Source organism: Rattus norvegicus, chromosome 5 (genome assembly GCF_021556685.1).
Source record: "Rattus norvegicus strain SHRSP/BbbUtx chromosome 5, alternate assembly SHRSP_T2T, whole genome shotgun sequence".
NCBI classification, from domain to species: domain Eukaryota; kingdom Metazoa; phylum Chordata; class Mammalia; order Rodentia; family Muridae; genus Rattus; species Rattus norvegicus.
The window spans coordinates 25179481-25201638 of NC_141538.1; the positions used below are offsets into that span (position 1 = coordinate 25179481).

Genomic DNA, 22158 nt, shown 5'->3' on the forward strand with positions numbered 1-22158 from the left:
GAAGGCATTTGTTTTGGGAAAGGCTAGAAGATGATGGCGCTACCTTTTTTGTTGTTGTTGTTGTTACTGTTCTGAAGCCTTCCTGGACCTGAGACCCTCTCCCAACCTGAGACCCACGCTGTGAGACGCTCCACCACCAGGTGGCGATGGCCGGCTGCTTACCCACTACTGCAGTAGTCGGTACTCCAGTCCACCGGCTGTGGGGGAGGATTTCTGCACCCAGAACGCACGTACTCCATCGCTTGGGTGACAACTTGTGCGGCTGTAGATGTAGGGTTGATAATAGTCTGATAGTCGGGTTGGAGAGTAAATCCCTGAGGAAAAAGGAAAGGTACGTTTGAGAAAAGGTGGTACCTTTTAAAAGAAAAAATCTGAGGCGTAGTTATCCACGCCTGAAAATAAGCGAGGCCACCTCACCTCTTGCAGGAACCGGTGGAAGGGGCTCCCTGACTTAAAGTAAAAAAAAAAAAAGAAAAAAAAGAAACACCCATCATCTCATTATTCTTACCTTTCCTTCGTTTAACCAGGTGTCAAAAGCCCTTTCATCACACCCATGGGCAGATAAATTGAGTTGGGAAACAATTTAAAAATATAGAAAAGCCAACTCAGTCTGAGCAAAGGGAGAAGGACCTCAAGCCCCTCACAGTGGATGTTTTCTATCAACCTAAAGATACATTAATGGTTAATCCCCAGAATAAGCAACAGAGCCTTCCTGAAGGATTCAGGCAGCAGGTGGCTGAGTGTTTTATTAGGCTGTACCTATTCACACATTGTTACTCAAAACCCTTTTCTTCATTCAGTCACAATGGGACCATCTGCTTCTTCTCTTTCTTTATTTGTATTTCTCTATCAGCTAAAAATTTCAACCAGCCTTTTTTTTTTTTTCAAATCAGTTGTTGGACTACTACAGAGACAGAAAACAGCTTACCATCGGAAAATACAGGGAATAAAACATGTAAAGACAGCAAATATTTTTAATTGAAAAGTCTCTTAGCTGGCAAACAATACTTAGACTTCAGGAAGATGCTTTTAATTCACTAGTGGTGAAGTGTTGACTTTTAATCCCAGTAAAGCTATTAAAAATTCAAGGACAGAATCTCTGAAGTCTGTAACTATATCTGGTAAACAGAAAGCATTATACACAATTCATTTTTAGCTTAGCAGGTGAATTCAAGAGCAGCATAGGCAGGCTTTGTTGGAAGTGACCACAGAAAGAAACTTAATTAATCTCATGGTTGTCTCTGCAGCAGATGCTAGCCATGGTTTTTAACACCCAAGGAATCAAGATTAAAAATGCACCATGCACAATTTAGTGTCAAGTAGCTTTGGAAGGTGACATCTCACCGACATACTCCTTAAACTAAGCAGGATGGTGGGAGGGTTGATTTTTAAATGAGATATTTCCTTAGACTTTTACTCATGTGTAGGTGGTCCCTCATATAGTGATTTGAAGACCACATCTGCTATCAATCTTCCTTATCCCATGGTTGGCTTCTAGAGATCTACTGATGTACCATTCCACTGATAAAGACTGTAGACCTTTGTCCATGTCTACTCCCACAGAAACTGTGGAGAGAGACAAAACTCAGGGTGATGGGTAACAAGTCACCAGAAGTCCAGAGTTCAGTAGTACTGGTTGTTGACCCAACACACTCTTAAAGCAATAGATTTTCTACAGAACAACTGCCTTGGAGGAGGCCCCTGTGGCATGCGGAAGGAAGGCATCTTCCTGAGGGAAGGCAGCCATCACTGGCTTTCCTGCCCAGATGGAACCCTTCTTCAGGGCCTTGTGGATTCCCAGCACGGAAGGAGCTTCACTGATCTAAGTGAGAGATCTTCATTGTCTCTGGTTCTGACCTGCTGCCCACCTTCTCCGTATCTGTCCTAAGGTCCAGTGTGAGAGTAGGTAGAGAGCAGAAGGAAGGGGAGTTCTGAGAGACCCTGTATTGGTTTCTTTCACCATTGAGCCCATCACAGGCTGCGATTGGTGTTTCCAGTGCTTGGTGGGTAGTCTCAGGACCTAGTCTACAACAGTGGCTGGACAAATCAAGTAGGTAGATAATTTGATGCTACAGTAAGAAAGGCAAATGGGACTGCGTAAGTTGCAAGAATTATTTATCTCTTTACTGTGAAGTTCTCCGTTGGATGGATGGATGGATTTATTTATTTATTTATTTATTTATTTATTTATTTATTTATTTATTGGACACAACTGACAAACTCTAACTTAAAAGCGAACAAGGATCAAAACAAATAATAATTAGAATCATCCTAGGTTAGTTGAAGGTACAGACACATGGGAAAGCAAAACAAACAGTGGAAATTGTTCTGCAGGTTGAGTCAGAATATCAGGAAAAGCATTTTATTTTAAATTATTACGTTAAAACAAAATTATGTGCTATCTAGAAACTTACAATATAGAAAATTAGGCTACCTCCAAAATCTACATCTGAATAAATCACTTCTTCCCAGACAACCAAGGACCAAGAAAAATACAGGTATAGACTGAAGTAATAGTATTTAATATTATTTTACTTTCAACATAGAAATGGAAACATTCCTCAGAACACTGTATAAGAAGACTCTGAGGTCAACACTACAGCTGAGTACACGTCTATTATGGATGTAAGCAGGAAACAACAATGATGGTATAAATTTTTGGAAACATGTTTGCTTAGCAGTCTAATTAAACGAGACTGAATACTTTGCATTTTGATGCCCAGGAGAAAAATCACCAACTGTTTAGTAGCATGCCTGGAATTTTAAATTTTATTTTCTGGTGCCAGATTGGAATAAAAATAGGAAACATGATAAAGATTAATTTGATGTCAGAAGGGACATTTGCTCTTTAATTAGATTTCTGTAGCCTTCACTGTTTTGTTTTGCTACATAGCAAGTCTGAGAAAGCCCGTAGCACCACGAAACAGTGATCCTCAGAACCACACGCGACTGCAAACTAATTTCATTTCCTGTCTGTCTGGAGAGGTATTTTCAACAGGCATCAATGTTTTGTCTTTATGGCTGATTTATTCATCAATCTCAATGTGATTTAAAAAAAAAAGAAAACCTTAAAATTACACCCAAATCCTAAAGCAGCTGTTTATTACACAAGGAAATTGAAAATCTGTCTGTGGTATCATACAAAAATTTCTTTTCCTAAGGTTATAAAGGAAGTTGACAGATATTAATGATTTTTTCCCTTGACCTCATTCAACAATAAAAGTGCACTGAGAGACAGAAAGAAAACTGAAACAATAACAAAAAAAAGTAGGTCCATGAACTCAATGTATAATAAGATATTCTTCAAGAAAATAATGAGACTATTATTCCTGGTACATTAACAACCATTTTTTGTTGGAAAAATTCATTTTCTTTTTTTTTTAAATTTATTTATTTATTTTATGTGAGGACACTTGCTTTCTTCAGTCAAGCACACCAGAAGAGGGCATCGGATGCCATTAACCATGGTTGTGAGCCACCATGTGGTTGCTGGGAAGGAAAAATTCCCTTTCAAAGGGATAATAGAGTATCTAAAGTAATACTGAAATGTGCGACCACTTTTAAAAAGTACAGTAGCCATTATTTTTTATTTTGTTTCTCTTTTTGTACTTAGATAGGAATGTGGTCAACATATTAGGAGGCAAATAGCTACAGGATGAAGATGGACTGGGTAATGAATCACAGGTCGACTTGAATCTACATGCTGAAATTTCATTGATGGCGTGAACAGAGGACCCCACGCGCTGCTGAAGAGTATGCTACATACAATCAGTGGGTGCTGACTGTTCCGTCTCGCTGTAGGACGGTCAGCTAATAAGAGCTCCTCGTCTCTCTAACCTGCAGGCTCCTTGCCCTGTCTACCTGCTCTTGACTCATATACTCTCCCTGTGATTTTCATCTCCTAGAATCTGTCTTTCTGTTTACTGGTCTTTGCTGGAATGTTTGTAGACCTTTCCTATTTCCCAGGGTTTAAAGCTTTCATCCCTGGCACCTGAGCCCTCGAGGGGAGCTATGAGAGTGCTATTTGCCCTTCCTCCATGAACGGTGTCTTCCCGAGTCATTGCCATAGGATTTCCGTCCATTATCTTGTTAACCTGATTGTTATCGCTTCCCATGTTCCAACTCCAGGGAGCAAGGCTCTTTTTCCCTGGACTTGGAAACTTAAGTGATCTAGGGGTCCAGGGAAAAAGAGCTTTGCTCCCTGGAGTTGGAAGAGTCCAGGCAGTGCCTGACACATATTAGGACACACATTATTTTTTATTATAGCAACTGCTCTTGAACTTCCAAGGAATTGAGCCCACAGCCAAATCTACAATTCTTCCAAATAGTAGAATGTACTACTCATTTAACTTCTCAGAGCTTTAGTATTCCATGGTTATTAGACTAACAGTTCACGTGGTCAAGGAACTGCTGAAAGTCATTTTAGCTGACGTCATTTTTGTAACTGTTTTCTTTCATTGTGAGTTCTGGTCATTATCTTTTATTATGAGTTCTAGCCCCAGTCACCTGTTGAGATATGTGGGTCTATAACCTGCCTTGCCAATGGGGCGTGAGAACTGTGCTGGGCTGAAGAATCGGGAGGACTTAGGCTGCATTTCACCGTATGCAGCTCTGGGTGTGGGGCTCATGAGATGTTCTGACGCATCACTTAGGGGTGGAAGAACAAAGCCTAAGATGGGGGCCCCAACCTGGGTGAGATAACTCCTGGATACCCCGACACTGCTGGGAAATGTGAGGAGTCTGAGCAGTAGCAATGAAGAGTCAGGGCCGGGGGAGGAGGAACTGGTTTTGCTTAGTGGCAAGTGTCAGGGAATGCGGATGGCATAGGGGCCTTCTGCTGGAGACTTTGGCTTGGCTCTATGACTAAGGCACTGCAGTGCTCAATGAGATTATCCTTGCTTGTCCATCCTGTTTGTTTATGAGTCACCATGGAAAATGGGTTCATATGCCTTACTCAGGCTGGACTAGGAATTAAATGCCTTCTGCAGGAGGGAATGTCCAGGAAGGGAAGCTTATTGGCCAAACCCTCGGGGTTGGCCCATCTTGATGGAGAATTCTGTGCCTGCTGATTAATGGTCATGTTCTTCATGTGGGGTACTGTGGTAATGTATCCACTCTAGGACAGGCACCATTCGGGAACTGATGACATACCTGCTGGTCTCAGATACGAGAATACTGGGGTTTCTAAATCCATTCAGTCTTCCCTGTTTTTGTCTGGTCACATGGTACCATTGCCCCACAACTCCTCCTTTTTTATCTTTTAAAGGGGAGGTGTCTTTGGAATAACTGTGGGTAGAGCATGAAACTGTTAATCTCAGGGTCATGGGTTCATGCCCCACGTTGATGCCAATTGCTGACCTATGTACCAGATGTTATCTGAGGACATGAGCTGGGAGGAGGAATCCTAGCTAGGCAAGCTGCTGGGGTCTCTTCTGCAGCTGCTGGTGCTCTGGAGTCAGTGTGGTAGAGCAGTATTTTACACTGCTGTGGGCCAGTGGGGAGCCAAGGTCAGTGCCATTGAGTAGAAAGTGATCACAGTAGTTTCAAGTAGCTTCCAGCTTCAAAAGCTTTGGGAGAGAACTCTCTTGCTCAAAGTGTTATAGCTTGATATGACAGACACTCTCAGTCTTTGATGAAATAACTCACGTGTGCCTTTTATTCCTTGCGGTCAGGGTCTTACATATATTGTGGGGTGGGTCAGGGTCCAAAGGCAGATGCTTTCTATTGGCTTGGGATGAGATGTTTGGGATGCCTCATCTGCCTCTGGAGGAGCTTCAAGCAGTACCCCTATGTGACTGATTCTCACAGTCCTCTCTATGGTGTAGTGTGTCTCAGGACAGGAACCTGGTCAGGAGTAAGGAAACTCCTACTGTCCTCAGATATGAGGATACTGGGATTTCTGAATGCACTCAACCTTACCAAATTTTCCATCGGATGGCATAGTCCACAGATCAACAGAGGTATACTCTTACAGCTGACTTACTGTCTAAAAAATACCTTGTTCAAAACAATAAGTTGTTCCTTTTCTCCCTATGTTAAGACTTTTGTATGTTGGAATAAATCTTTTGAGTTTGTACAAGTAGCCTTTTGTAATTCTGAAAGTGTTGAAAACTATTCATGGAGACTTTTACGTTATTCAGGGTATTAGTACAGGAAAGAGTGGACGGATTAGGAAGGGTCTCCTGTCTGGACATATTTGTCCCGCTGCTGGGGGACAAGATTGTACCTCTGTACTTTTTTTCTTGGGATGAATGAGAGCATAGCGATTACCACGTGACGTAGAGCCCTAGTACCTGTAAGCGGGTGTCAACCCACCCTAGTGTAAGTGACAGTTTTCAAACTGCTTACTCACCATGCAAACACCATTGATTCCCTAGAATAAGAAGGCACTCAATGTTGTCCATTTCCTTGTGAATGATGTCTGAGATAAAGGCTGAAGATGCTACCCCATGAATATCTCTTTGTCATAAATGCATTTGGAGACCTGGCTGGAGGGAAACTGTTACCGCCTTGGTCTTCCCTCTAGTGAGTCAACTTCAGCAACTGGTTGTGGTTTGTAGGTAAGACAGTTAGCTATTAATATATTAATATATTTGATTTAGGAACCAAGGAAGATAGTGAGTTGATGCATTCCCTTGTTTTTCATAAAAGATTTGATTTGAGAAGAAACTAACATTTAAAAGCATTTAGTCTTAGAAGACACAGGCTTTCTGTTCCAAATCTGCTAATAATCTACAAGAAAGCTTGAGGCTGAGAGGCAGACACTAAGCACTAAGGGATGACACGTCTGAGTTCTGATTGGATCTGGATTTGAATTTCGGCTCTCACCTTGTGAGCTTATTAATCTAACCTTCAAAGCCTCAGTTTCTTCATTCATCAAACAAGGACAAGACTAACACCAGCCCTGCAATGTCTCCAAGAATTTAAATATAAGGGTTTGCTGTAGTCAGTTTTCAGAAACCTTGTCTATAGTAACCATAGTAAAATGCATTTTAGACTGCCTAGACATGGTTCACCCTTCTGCTTCTCCTTCCCCTATTTTTCGGAGGGTAAGCATGCATTCTGTGTACAAACAGCTAGGTATGAATTTTTGCAAGAACCTGTGGTTATGTATTTTCCCACAACTCTGGGAAAAGCATAATTGAATGATAAAGGCAGTGGCTGAGTTTGCTCTGATTTGTAGTTTTTAACCTTGGCCTATTTTTCAAAGTGAGCTTTTGGGCTAAGAGAATAGTTCATGTTCCACCGAGTTTGGAGAGTATGTTCCTAATTCTCAAGTTACAAAAGAACATCAAAACCTTAAAATAAAATAAATTAAAATCTGAAAAGAAAATTTGATTTCAAATAAAACTACACAAAATTGCCCAGAAATATCTCATGTTTTCTTATTTATGCAGAAGACAAATAACCTCCCTTCCCACAAACACACCCTTGCATTTGCAATGCGAGGGACTCCAGCCAGGGCATGTTACACGTTGGGAGGCTACTCATTCCAAGCTCCTTGTCTATTCCTAAATGAAGTACTAGTTGCTGTTTGGCTCTCACTGTTTCTAAGACTCGACTAAATTTGGAATTCAATCTGATCTCATTTTGTTTCAATTATCGAACTCAAGGGTCACCCTAGTCAAGAAAGCCTCATCTCCTAATGACATTAGAAAGAAATCACAGACCCTGTTTCATCAAGATCTATGCAACATAGGGCATTTTAGCACATGTTTGCACTGAAGAAACAAACCAGAAACAAAGAGGCCACCAGCAAGGGAGCATCAAGTTGATATCTTGTGAATGAAAGCAGTGCTTTGAGAGGAAGAGCCGTCAGTGCCCGATTTTGACAACTTACCCCTTGTAAATTATATTTTCCAGAGTAAGTTTGTCAAATATCTGAGGTCTCCATTCCAAAAGACTAACCACCCCCTCCAGCCATTGCTTGATATCTGGCACCTCCCTCCCCTAGCATGCACAGAACCCATGGAGAGACTTACTTGCTGCATGGTGGGCGAGTGTAAGGCGGTCTGGACCTGCATGGGGAGCTGACTCGCAAGAGGCTGCTGCACAAGTGGCTGATGCTGCTGCATGCTGAGATGCTGATGAAGAGGTGGGCTGATTTGGAGGGGCGGTGGTGGGGACACAGCCATGTTGGCTATGGAGACAGTCACTGGCATTTGGTTATTGGGCTTAGGTGCTATGTTTCTGGGGAGGCTCGGATGCATGGCGGTGAGCTGAGGAGTCATTCCTGGTTGTTGGTGATAGTGAGAACTTAGGTACAGAGCTGAGTGGGCCTGGCTGGGCCCATGGAACACTGACGGCTTGGAGTTGACCAGCTGGGGTGGCTGAGATGTCTTAACATCCACAGGGTCATTGTAGCTCTGCAGAGGGAACAAAGAAGAGTGGCATTAGGAGACGGGTGTCTGAGCATGATGCTATTCTCAGGATGTTTGTGAATTTCCTCAAGGACTTTCATGAGAATCAACTCCCATGGATTGTCCCATCATTATTTTAACATAACATATACATCATAGAGTCTCTAACTCACTCCTTTATGACATCCAAAGCAAGCTGTAGTGACATTTCATTCCTTTTCCTTTGCTGAAATGCTTTGCTCTGACTGACTATTTTGGTTATCCAAGGAAAGACAGAAAGATGAAGGAGGAGACCTTTATCACCGTAAGCTATGCCACTTTCAAAGTAATTCAGTTCAGCTCTCCTACTGACCACATGCTTAATTTCTACTCTGTGTTGTCATGGAGCCTTGGCCCTAGATATTTCTCCACAGAAAACAAAGCTGGTTGATAGCAATGGCTATGGAAGAAGTCTCAAATACCTTCCAAAAGTCATGGAAAATCTTATTAATATGTCTTCAAAGAAACTGCAGAACACATCTTGATTTTTTTTAAAAAAGGAGTTGGTGATAAATTGTCCTCACTAATGAAGTAGATAAAAATACTCTCTCTTTGATATTTCGGACTCTATCATAAATTAATATAATCTCAACCTAATTTTTCCACACTTGATAACTTTTTAATTGACTTAAAAACCAGGCATTTCAGTGGGAGATGAGAGGAATCAAAGACTAACCCTGTGGCATCACCTCCTAGGGAAGAACCCAGCTCTTCATTTCCTGAGAGAAGAGACTGATGGAACAGGGTAGGATGTGAACCAAGTGGAGGGGAAGGATGAATTGTGGTTCTGGAGAAGAAAACCACTTTTGCTAAGCCTGTCTTGGGGATTCACATACACTTTTACATGTGACCTGGATGTGCCTCTTTGGTTCACAAGTCAGCTCTGTGCTTAAGCTCTGACTATCACCAAGAGCCAGGGATGAGCCCTCTTTCGGCAATGCAGACCTGGTATGTCTATGAGGTCTATGATGTCCCTCCTGCTTGGGCAATGCTACTCTCTATCCATAGCCTGCATTATGTATGGGAAGTCAGCATAAGCCAGCTTTATTATCATAGGCTAGTCTCAAGCACTTAGGCAATGTAGTGTAGGCATTCCCAGGGATACTGAGAAAGTAAATGACTAACAGTAAAAATGATGTTCGTGTGTGTGTGTGTGTGTGTGTGTGTGTGTGTGTGTGTGTGTGTGTGTGTGTGTTGGATTCCCTGACTTTGCCCTTTGTGGTTGTGATTCCTAATCTCTTATTACTGTCTTATAGGAAAGATATATATGACCTCTTAGAAAATATACCAAATGTGCGCATTTGTGAAAATGTCATGAGAAAATAAGGAAATAGACTATTACATAGATCCACAACAGGTCAAAATGCAGAGAATGTCATGGTGGGATGCCTGTCCCTGATTTCTATATCTGCAATACAATCCCTATATACAAGGAAATATCACCAATGAGAGGGTGGAAAGATTGTAAGAGAAGGGGACCAGGACACCTGATCCAGGGCAGTACCTTTTAGACAATGCAGATGCTAAAACTGTGGAAGCTCAACAGTATGGCTACCTAAACAAGGCCTGCACAATCACAACATTAATCACTGTGCCAATATGAATGGATAAATGAGGATGTCATGATGAAATAAGGACTCAGTCTTATAGAGATCTACAACAGGTTCAAACACAGAGAATGTCACTTGGAGGAGCTCAAGCTAGACAGCTGCATAGGCCAGTCTGAAGCACTGTGAGCTGCAGATACACACACACACACACACACACACACACACACACACACAGACACACACACACAGATTCATACACCCATGCATACACTCATATACTCACACTCATACATTCACACACTCATACACTCACACACACATAAACACATATACACACACATACACATATATACTACTCATACACTTACATTCTCATACACTCACATTCATATATATCAAACTCCTATGACATTCATATGAAGCAACACACTCATATATTCATACATATGTATACACATACATATACATATATATACTCATACACACATGCATACACATACATTCATACACACACTCATACACTCACACACTCATACACGTACACTCATACACTTACACACAGTCATATACTCACAGATACTCATACACTCATACCCTTCCCCCCAAACCATAAAAATCTGGGCTCAGAGAGGTTAAATTTTCTATTCACAGAATGACAGAAAGGTATACAATACCCTTGGAGGCCACTTCCCAACCACCCTCCACTTCCCAAGACCATTTTCACGAGTAGAATTAGAATACAGGTTTCTATTCCCTGTATTCTACAGCAACCTTAAGTCGCCAAAAATTGTTCATCAAGAATTTGTAAAAGGGTCTGCAGACAGAAAGAGTTTATGAAATGTAGTTCCTGAGGATGCTTTCAATGAAAGAAAACTTCTAATTAGATTGTTTTGCTTCTTCATTTAAGTTTTTGTGTAAAACAGTTCATAATTTAAGGCAAAGGTCAAAGAATTAACAGAATTTTTAACAGGGAGAATTTTAGAAAGCTGTATATTCATCATACACACAACACATATACACATGTACACATATACGTATGTAGACACACATACTCAAATGAGCCCTTTTAGTGTTTAGGGTTGGCCACTTGGAATTGGAAAGCCTATCAGGTGGCTTGTCCCTGGAAAAATGACACTCTTCCTTTCTCAGCTCTCTTAGCAGCCATTGGTGCCTACAGCTCTTCTAGTTTTGTGAAATTTCCCTTCTATGTTGGCAAGTTACCTAACACGATTGTGTAGGTCTTGTTTAGGTAGCTATATTGTTGAGAATCTATGGTTTCAGCATCTGTGTTGTGGCTATAGAGAAGGCACTCCTCTTCCTCTTGTGCTTCTTCTTATTCTTTTGTTTTTCAAGACAAGATTTCTCTGTGTGGCTCTGACTGTCCTGGAACTCCCCCTGCAGACCAGGCTGGCTTCTAAGTCAGAGATCTGCCTCTGCCTCCTGAGGACTGAGAATGAAGGCATGTGCCACCACAGCCTGGCCTCTGGTCCTGGCCCCCTTCTCTTAAAGTCTTACCACCCATCTTCCCTTGTGCATCAGGGCTGTGCTGCAGATGTAGCAATCAAGGCCGGGCACGCCACAGTGACATTCTCTGATGTTTGACTAGTTGTGGATCTCTGTGATTGCTTCTGTCTACTTCAAAAGTGGTTTCTTTAATGAGGAGTGCAGGCTACATCTTTCTGTGGGTATAAGTATTTAAAATACAGTTGGAAACTATGCTGATGTGGGAAAATGGCAGAGGATGATTCTCCTTTAAGATCTGTGACTTGTTAGATACAGGTAGTTGCCTGTGTTTGGAGTACCAGTGACAATCTCTTCCCCTATTGATCATGCCTTACGTTAATTAGGCAGCTGTTGGTAACCTCACAAACATAAGTGCCTTTATTGTAGCGCGAGGGCTATGCTGTCAGTCTGATGGTTGTGGTTTTTAGGTATGGATATGAAGAGAGTCCTCAAAAGGAGGGATAAAAGTGGTGGGAATATCTTTTAAAATGTGTCCAGCATTCTTAAGCATCAGGGAAGTCCAAACTAAAATCACTTGGAGATTTCATCTTTTGCCAGTCAGATGGCTAAGGTCAAGAACTCAACTGACAATGGTGGTAGTGAGGACTCAGGGGAAGAAGAATAGTGGGTGAGGATCCAAGTTGGTGGGATTGCAAGCTGGTGCAATTCCCATAATTTCTCAAAACGCTAAAAAGAGATCCATTTAATGGCTCAGAGATAGCAAGGCTTGACATAGGCCCAGAGGCCTTGCCATCCTGCTGCAAGATACGTGCTCAGCCATTCCCATTACAGCATCTAGGAACCAGAAACGATTTAAATGTCCTTCAAGTGATGCATAAGTGATATAAATGTGGCATGTGTGCACTGCGGAATATTATTCAGCTATAAAGGAAAATGAAATCATGAAAATTTCATATAAATGGATGAAAATGGGCAGTATTACATGAAGTGAGGTGACCCAATACCCAGAAGGATAAACACTGCATACGTGACTTTACTATGTGAGACTCCCAGCTCTGAGTCTCACATTTGGGTACCTGACCAGATGCAACCTCAGAGGCCAGGGAAGCAAAGGTACCATGGGAATGTGGGTGGGGATCTCTAAAGAGGGGGCTAATAGGACACAGGTGCTTTGAGAGGAAGGAAAGAAAAATGGGGTGAGTTGGACAAAACTATGAAGGGAAGGGAAGAATGGTATTGCAGAAGAAGTGGGAGGAGGAGAAATACCACCAAATACACTTGAAAAAATGGGGACACATTATTTTATAAGCTTACTTAAAATACATATATAATATGTACATATAAGTGTGTATGCATGTATCTGTATGTGTGTTGGGGAGGTTAAAGGGAGTTATGCCACACAAGGAAATAATGCTTCCCTCCGACTCATAGACTATGCAACAAAAGTCCCAAGGCCAGGCATAGAGGACTTTCTTCAACTTTTCCATTTTGCAGTGTCACATGTTGATCATCTGACGAACATGGTGCTATTAATGTAAATTGAAAGTCAATAAAAGATTTTGATACTTTTAGAGGCAAGATGTGTTCTTTAATTTTCTTTTTTCAGTTCTGGGAATTGGACACAAGACCTCATGCATGCTAGGTAAGAACTCTACCACAAGTCACATCTGATTTGTTATTTACTGTTGGTTTCTAACTATGCTCTCTTTCCTTTTGTGTTTTAACCACAGGATCTGGATGACATCTTCTTTAGGGAAAAGGGAAATCTAGTGGCAGCTGAGACCTTTTGGGCCTTATGGTGGAGACTTCCTTTGATATGCACAAAGGGTATAACACTAAACGCCTTAAGAAAGTTCTTATTAAGCAAGTTGATGACCGTCCAAGAGAACAGCATTTTCATTTACTTTGTATAATGAAGACGATGCTGCAGAGTGTATAAATGCCTCCATTCTGGCAATGATGTGTGCTATAAAAATGAAAGATGGCAAAAATAATTGTTATTTAAAATAGCAAAGTATAAACACAAGACATAAAACTCAGTGGAAGCAATCATATAAGAGTTGCTGGACCAAATCAAATTAATAGGCCATCTAATTTGGTTCTTGTTTTCAGTACTGACCAATACTTGATGCATTGAAAATTAAACAAAATTTATGCACCTCCTCCATTGTACATTGTTACTTCTGAGAAGCAAATCCTTCCTAGCTCTTGCAGGTGATTAACTTAGACCCTGAAGCATGAGATTTTATTATCTTTAAATCACAATCTTGGCTCAGAGCTTCAAATTTTATGTTAACAGTCATAAAATGATCTGTCCCATTTGTAAATTCACAGTCACTATTTGTCTCAATAGCTCTCCACCGCACGAATGCTGGAAGTTTATCTCGTTCTCCAAGAAGAAAACATTGCTCCCTTTCTAATTGAAGCTCCTTTAATTGAAACTGGGCTTTGTATTTCTTTATTATTGATAAGAGCAACAGCGAACTTAATTAGTTCACTTAAATACCACCCTATATGTTTTTTAAAAGCAGTGTTTTCACTTCCTTTGTAAGCGCTGACATCCTACTTCTTAGGGGAAAAAGGAAATCACTTTGGATATGGTGTTGGTAAGCATCTATCATCTCAGCTGAGCTAAAGTGAAATGGGTAGAAAGAAGAGAATCTGAGATGCTTACAGGACTAGATAGCCCAGTGTACACAGCAGTGAACAGGAGGAGAGTCTGTCTCCAACAAGGTGAGAGGTGGGAACTCAGACGGAGACTGTCTTTTTCCCAGGACTCACTGTGACACACACACACACACACACACACACACACACACACACACACACACACACCTCTTGTGCCATCTAGCTTTTTGTCAAGTTCACACAAGCTGGAGTACTCAGAGAAAAGGGAGGCCTAGTTATGATAATGCCTCTAGAAGACAGGGCTGTTGCAAGCCTGTAGGGCATTTTCTTAATTAATGATTTATGTAGGAGGGCGAGGACCACTGTGGATTGGTGGTCCTGGGTCATTTGAGAAAGCAGGCTGAGTGAGTCATGTGGAAGAAGTCAGTGAGCAGCACCCATCAGTGACCTCTGCACCAGCTCCTGCCTCTGGAAATGCAAGTCTAATAAACCTTTCTTCTCCAATTTGCTTTTGGTTGTGGTGTTTCATTATAGCAATAGCATCCCTTATTAGAAAAAATAATATCACACATATGATGTGTGGTTTCAAGCAACTAACTAATTACTTTTCCTTATCACCATATAGACACCCAAATGTTCTCTCCCGAGCTGGCATTTGAGCTGGCTTCTCATCCAGCATGGCTGCTGTCACAGGCGATATTTAGGAACTGCTCTGTTGGAATTCTCTTCAGAGTTGGGAGGACATCATTTTACATATCCTCACACAACTCTTTTGCCTTTTGATGGTGAATTCAATTTGTGGAGCTAGCTAATAGTGAGTTGAAGCCAAAGCTGTGGGTTCTATCTTGTGATGTTTGGAGAAAAGAATGATGTGTGAAAATAGTGTAACAAGATTGATTTTCTAGAGTGGCTCATAAACTTTTCCTGACTGCAGTTCTAAACGGGAGTTGCAAAAAAAAATCTCTTAAACCCTGAGAGCAATAAAAAAATGAGTTTCTGGCCTCCCAAGGTGACTTCTTTGAATGCAACACTCATTTGGGGAATATAAATCCTGGTCTATGTGGTGAAATGAAACCACTTCTATTGCTTTAAAGTTTTCTACATTGCTTTCAACATAATGATTTAGACTCATGTCTAGGAATTTCTTCGTGTATGGAAAAACTATATATCCTTAAGCTGTATTTAAGAGACCAACTCAGTACTGCCCAAGCTAGAACAACCCCACTCTCTTCATGGTCTTCTTCACAGGATCCACAGAGCCTCCTTCAGTTAGGAAGGTGACATAGACAAATGTATTTTTTGTTTATATTTAGGACATCTTAATCTTTTAATGGGATGGAGCTAAGAGAAGATATTTGAATATTTTAAACATTTAAGTTCAAATAATTAAATTAAAATTACTATAAGTTACTTTTTGTCTTCTCTAGAGTATCTTTATAAAGAGGTAACTTTGCGAACAAATTGAAACTATGACTCAGCCATCTTTTCAGCCACACAACGGTTCATTTTCTACTACTGTGCGTACTTACTAATAATATTAAAGTATAATTATGAATTCTTTGTATTAACTAAGAATATCCTTTGCTCAACATCCTAAACCATGCAGCTGATTTTGAACTAAAAGTTATTTTATGGTGGTAAGAAGACTTAAAACAATTCTTCCCTTTTCACACATTCTTTTTTTAAACGGATAAAACATTACTTTGCCTACAGGTATAGTTAATTCATCTTCCTAGCTGGACTTTTATACCTGTGGGTTAGCAATCTCTCTTTCCCTCCCAGATACTAGCAACCCCTGTTCTCCTTTTTAAGTCTATGGGCATGACTATTTTACACACTCTAAGTGGAATAGCCAGGACCCCGCCCTTACGCCACGGACTTATTTCACTTAGCGTATTGTCCTCAACTGTCACATTAAATTATCCAGCTTTCCTTATTTTATGTTGGAAAGTTTATTCAAAAGGTCCCATGATCTCTGCTTACTACTGGAGTAAGCTAAACCGTAGAACATCTAAGTAACTGCCCGAAGACAAATGTGCAAGAAGTGTTAAAGCTGGATTTGAACGCAGGTTCCTTTGCTATCTCTGTGACTGATGATTTATCTGCCCCGTTTCCTCCTCACCAAGGCTTTCCTCCATTGATGGTGGTGCCCTCTGTGAAGTCCTCTAACATGACTCCTTTAACGGCGTGGAAACACAGATGTTGAAGGTACCTCAGAACCCCCTCTGGCTGTTTAATCACAACCTTCGCTTTTGCTTTTCAGTGAAAAGACATTGTTATATCTTACACTTTGAGTCTTCATCAAAGCTTAACACCCATGATCCGATCACTCCCCTTTAAAAATACCCCCTTATTTCTTCCACACTCATTTAAATGCAATGTGGATAACCCCGTTTCTCTGCCTCATGCCCTGCGTGGGCTCGAACATCCTCATGTCTTGGGTTATCAAGTGTAATCAATGTAAACTCTCTTTTCTCTAGTACTATCTTTTAACCTCAGGCCTTACAGTAATATTTTCTTCCTTTATAACTTCTTTTAAAGTTACAAATATAATAGTTGCTTCAAATCAGAAATTCTGGGGCTTTCTTAGAACTGTTTGCATACAGTACTCCCACTGAAGCACCCAGCAATTCTGGAATGCCTGGACAGTGTTTTGACTCTGTCACTACCCAAAATGACTAAGTGGGGGAAATCCCAGCATTGAACATATCTCTATTCTACAATATTCTGGTTAGATGTCAGGGGTGGCATACTAAAAAGCGGACAGCCTTCCAGAACACAGCCTTGTTTGAGGCAAGGCAGCACTGTTCTCGGCTGCTAAAAGGATAAGAGTTGGTGTAGAGTTTCTTAGAAGAGAGTCAGAAGCAATGGCTCTAAAGGTAAGACAGATTAGATAGCCACTGAGGGTAGAGAAAAACCTAGAAGCCCCAGAAGACTACTGGGTTGCATTCCTAGATGTCAATATCACCGTGTTCCCAAGGAAGGCAATGCATTGGACTTCTTTGGAGTGAGACACAGCCTTATAAAAGCAAGGGGTTATGAGGTTCAACAGGATCCTATAGAAAAATGTCTAATGAGAAGAATGGCTCTTGAGGGACCACTCAGCAGCAGGGAACCATTCCTGCATATGTTATCATTGGGGGGGGGAGGAATTTCAGGGATGCATTAGGACGGCCATTTTGAAGTTCAGAGGTGAGAATAGTCACTATTACCCTTGGCTGTTTTACTTGGGGTAGATTTCAATTTCACTCAAGCCTGGGACCACACTGAGTGACATGTGGATTACATTCCATGTCATACATGTAACATGAAGAGTAAAGAGTGCTGTTGCCCCATTTCGGGTTCAGTTCGGTTTCTATTTTTGATTATGTTCTGTTAGAAGCAGCTAATTTTAGAGAACAGCTCCAAGAAACATTCCACTGGGACCTGCCTGTCCATGTTTGTTTTTCAGCACCTTCCAGTGAGTCTGAGACGGAGCAGTGTCCTGCAGGCCTGGGCTGGTGCATATTGGGTCCTGGAATAGAAACCATGTGCAGTGCAGTAGCAGACTATGTCATGACCCCAAGTTAGGGAGATCTATCAGCCCAGGAATGCAGGAGAAATGCAGGCGCTGAACAGAACAGAACCTGGCTAAGTGCAGACTTCTGGAGATGTGACAGGAAGAGGCTGGCAAGGATCCAAGAAAGCAGATGTGAGGCTAACAGAGTGGGTGTTATTCCTAGGTGGATGGAGGGGGGGGGAGAGGGAGGAGGGGGAAGGAGAGGAGGAGGGAGAGGGAGAGTATGTCATGTCATAACTTCAGGACACTGGAAACTTGAAAGATATAGGTGAGTACTGTATTTATGTCCTTGAGTAAGATGGCTCAGAAATAGACAAGAGTGGACCCAAAACAATGCTGCCATGACACCGATCATCTCCTTCCAATGTAATTAAGCCTATTTCACACAATAAAGCACATAGATTAAGAGTGCCATTAAATCTCAGTTCCCTACTGATGCCCAGTCATTCAGCCCCCATCCCCTTTCCCTGAGAATAAATCCCAGCTCCTTTTGCTCTCCCATATGGTATCCATTCGCAGCCCCTTTAATCACTCAGGTCTGAACCCAGCAGCCTCCTCTGAGCTGCTGTCTTCCCTTCCCTTCGGGCATTTGGGGTCTGTAAGGTCAAGTCTTCTCTTGCCCTCAACTTCAATACCACATTTTCCATGATGCTTCTGCTAATCAGTCTAGCAAGTCTTTACTTTGTGGCCTTGGGTCTTTCAAACCCCAATCATTTATTAGCACATGGTTTTACTAGTGGCCTTCCATGACGGAAACATGTTCTTTGTAGGAAGAGTCTAGGTTACTTGTTATCTACTATCTCCTTTCTGCTTGGCATAGGGTTACATGCACATGGTCAGCAAAATTTGCCAACAAATCCATGAATTAGCAAACAACAGCCAAAAAGAGTATAGCCTGGCTGGCACGTGGTAGATTCTTGGAATTATATTTACCTGTTTGTCACTTTAAGTTTATAATATAGTACAGGCTTATAACATGGGAAAAACATGTTTAAACCTGAGTAGTCTTTCTTTGCCTTGCCATAACTAAACTGGAAAAGCACTAGGTTTTACATTTGGTGCCACATATTCTGGGAGGTAGGCTGCAAATTTTCTATAGCTGTGGAGAAGGCTATGTATGCAGGACTGCAGAGGGATCTCTTTGACCCATGAAGACTGAAGCATTCCTTCAGTACAGATTGTATACACATTATAGAGAACCATTCATAAACAGAGATTCAACAGCTCCAGCAAAATTCCTGCTGCTCAAGAGAAGGAAAAAATGTCAGAGTAAGCTATAAAAAGTGTGCTTGGTTTCTTAAAAGTAGAAGTGATAATTTGCAGCATTTATACCAATTTGCCATGCACTGAGGGCTGCAGCTTGGAGACTGAACAGGAAGTCAAGCTGTAGCTAGTAGGAAATCTGCTGATGCATGCTTTGGAGGCGAAGTCATGCTTAGTCAGTACTGAGGCATCATGGTGGCAATCTGCATGCCATTAGCCAGAGGGCTTTGTATCAAGACGGATACCTCCCATGTTGACTTTCTCTCATGGGCAAGCACTCCAGCTAAATCCTCTCATATTTGGGAGATACAAATTTGCTAAGGTCTGCCTGGCTAATAGTGAGATGGATCCTACATGTGATGGGGGCTTCATTAACATTTTCTGAGTGGTCTCTGAATTCTGCATGGATACTGAAGTGTGAGCTCAGGTGAAGACACAAAGAAGTGGAAAGGGAGTTAAACAAATCAGAAAGTGGGGATGTGCCATGAGACAGTGAGGAAGGAAAACATTAATTTCACCTCATAAGCAGTAATTCTCCTGCGACACAATTGTATGTATTTGTACTTGGTTTCTTTTCCCTTCCATACACCATCAAGTTCAGTAGGTAATTTTGTTGATACAAAAATCCTAATGTGTGTACTTTTGAAAGGGTTGTTAGAAGAGAAATGGATATTTGTAGATGTAAAAAGAGAGCAGTTTCGAGGATGAATGCAATGAAATCCAGAGCTTGTGGTTACAATGAACAAAGCAGTAGCAATCTGAGCTGGACAAGCTGCTATAGTCCTTCTAGATGAAGCCCCATTGCTCCAGGTCACCCCCTGAGCACTCCATGAAGGGCAGTGTGTTTTTAGGAACATGAAACCACACAGAGCCAACTCTTCATTGTATATAATAAGCAAGTACTGATATAAGATATTCTGAAGCACAAAATATTTTTCAGTATACTCATTTAAAAACACGATGAAGGGATTCTATATCCTGATGCCAGTATAATGAGACCACAACTTGAAGTGGGTAGCAACTCCTCGGGAAAGGCCCACGCAATGGAAGGAAGATAAGGGTCAGACTCGAGTCAGCTCCTGACTAAGAATGTGCTATGTTTGCAAGAACAACCCGCAGGTACACAGTGTTTTACGAAGGGCCACAAGATGCAACTCTCGTCTTCCAGTGATGAGCAAATATTTCCACAACACAAAGAAAATGATGTAGAAATGCTAACATGATCATTTATGCTTTTAAATGACTATCAAAGTCTGCACAAGATGGCCACAGTCTGTCGCAGTACTAAACAATTGCTTGTTACCTTGGATACAAGGCTGGCTCTGTATGCTGCTAGCTGCTTCAGGTATTCCTTTTTTGCAGCCTCAGTTTTCTTCTTGTAGACCTGTGACAGCAACAGAAAGTCTTAAATTAGACTGTGTTTCTGCTTTTGATCCAAGGGACGGACAAGACAGAATGGTAATCATGCACACGTATGGATAATTCTAGAATAATATATAGCTCTCAAACGTTTCCTTCCTAATGCAAGTTCGAGAACGGAAATAGACTGGTGGAAAAGAATATACACTGTAATGTTTTGCATCTTCAGAATGTGTACAAAAAAGGGTTTGAGTGTGGGAGTATTGGCGGATTTGATGAAGGCTTTCTGAAAAGCCTCACCCAGGAACAAGATGTTCCCATTTAGACAGAAGGAAGACATTCAGCAGTACAGTAATATTCTAATATCTGTGGTTCATACCAAACACAAAACCAAGATGAAATTCAAGAGTGATGCATCTTATTCAGTATAAAGACCAATGGACAGGTATCAGCATTTACGGGTTCATCACAATTTTAAGAGCTTCTAGGCTGTATTTCCAAGGATTTGGCAGTCAGCAGTGGCAGGCAAGGGTACCCTTGGGACTGGAATGGGGATGGCAAGTGGCTAGGGACACAACCTGCAATGTTCTATGGCCTGTGTGCCATGCCCATTCCAACAGGAACATGGAGTACAGTCATGGGGCTCTCATAAAAAGTTTTCTACAATGGACAATGACGGAGGCTTGAAAACAAAAGTAGAGGAAACTCATTGGAATCTGACAAATGATCAACTCTTGTGATCAGCTCCGCTGTGAGCTACTTAAAAAGGGGCAGGGCACGGAAGTTGGGGGTAAGCTAGGGCACAGATAGGTTTACCTTCTGCCCTGAGGCCGCGTTTTTCAAGGTTCCAAAGTTTTGCAATCTTTTAAAATCAGCCCAAATTAGCAAAATGCTCTTCAGCATTTACTGTGAAAATGAAAATGTATTTGCCCTGATGTGACTATTAACCAGAGTCAGGTTAATATTGAGAAATGACGTAGAATCTGTTTGGGCATTCAAGTTAGACTGTGTCCGAGGCTAAGCACCTCGCAGCTGGCAGCAGAAAGCCATGTTTACTTTGTAGTGACAGTGGTTTGCTGAGCCCAAAGCACAATTCTAAAACTCGAGATGTGAAAAATATTATTTACTCATGAATATTTTAACTATAGCAGAGCTTCAGGTAAACAAACTACTGCTCTAGCAGCAGAATTATAACAGGACCCATGAAATGAATGTGAGTACTCCCTTTTAAGGAGGCATGCAGTGTTGACTTTCACAGTTAGCTAGAATTTTATATAGTAAAAATGAATTAAGGCTAAGGCTCGTTAATCAGTGCAATATTATCATTTGATCAGCCTACTACCTTTACTAACTGAGAAACCAAAGAAAATTAGAAATCAGTTTTGCTGTTGTTCTTAGTAAAAAAAAGAAAGTTGGTTGACATAGCTTTTCACTGAAGCACAAGAGTGTCATAGATTTACAGGACTAGCTATTCAAATCCAGAATCTTCTTTGGGAATTCTCATGTGAATACAAAACAAATGACAGTTCTGTCGAGCCTTTGCTGCTCTTATTTTAAACATTATGACCCATATTGGTTCAGCCGCATTTAGACAAAAGTGCTTCTGATCTTTATTGACTTATTCCTTGTTTTTTTTTTTTTCCTGTGAGAAAGATTACTCATTAGTTTTGCCTTAAGCCCATTTCTCCAGGACATAATTTGTAAATATTAGCTTTAAGCACACGCTTTCCTCTTACTACCTTAAAGTAGTTCCAAGGGGGAGCTGAAGGGATAGCTCAGTGTTAAAAGTGTTTGCATACAACTACGAGCTGGTTTTGTAATCCGGGACCCATATAAATCACTTAGCATGAGACCCTGCACATCACAGGGTAGAGACAGGAGATCCAGAGAGCTGAGCTTGCTGGCCAGACAGCCTGGCAGAAAGGGCAAACTTAGG

The 22158-nt window shown here is 41.3% G+C and overlaps 1 protein-coding gene across 6 annotated transcripts in view; it reads right to left on the reverse strand.

Annotated features, from left to right (window-relative positions):
* Tox (thymocyte selection-associated high mobility group box) overlaps positions 1–22158 on the reverse strand; it is a 297248-nt gene that overhangs the window by 2412 nt on the left and 272678 nt on the right. For all 6 annotated transcript variants that reach the window (NM_001108654.2, NM_001436909.1, NM_001436910.1 and 3 more), the window contains 3 exon segments: positions 163–314; positions 7983–8366; positions 20167–20247. In NM_001108654.2, coding sequence (NP_001102124.1) covers positions 163–314; positions 7983–8366; positions 20167–20247 — 617 coding nt within the window.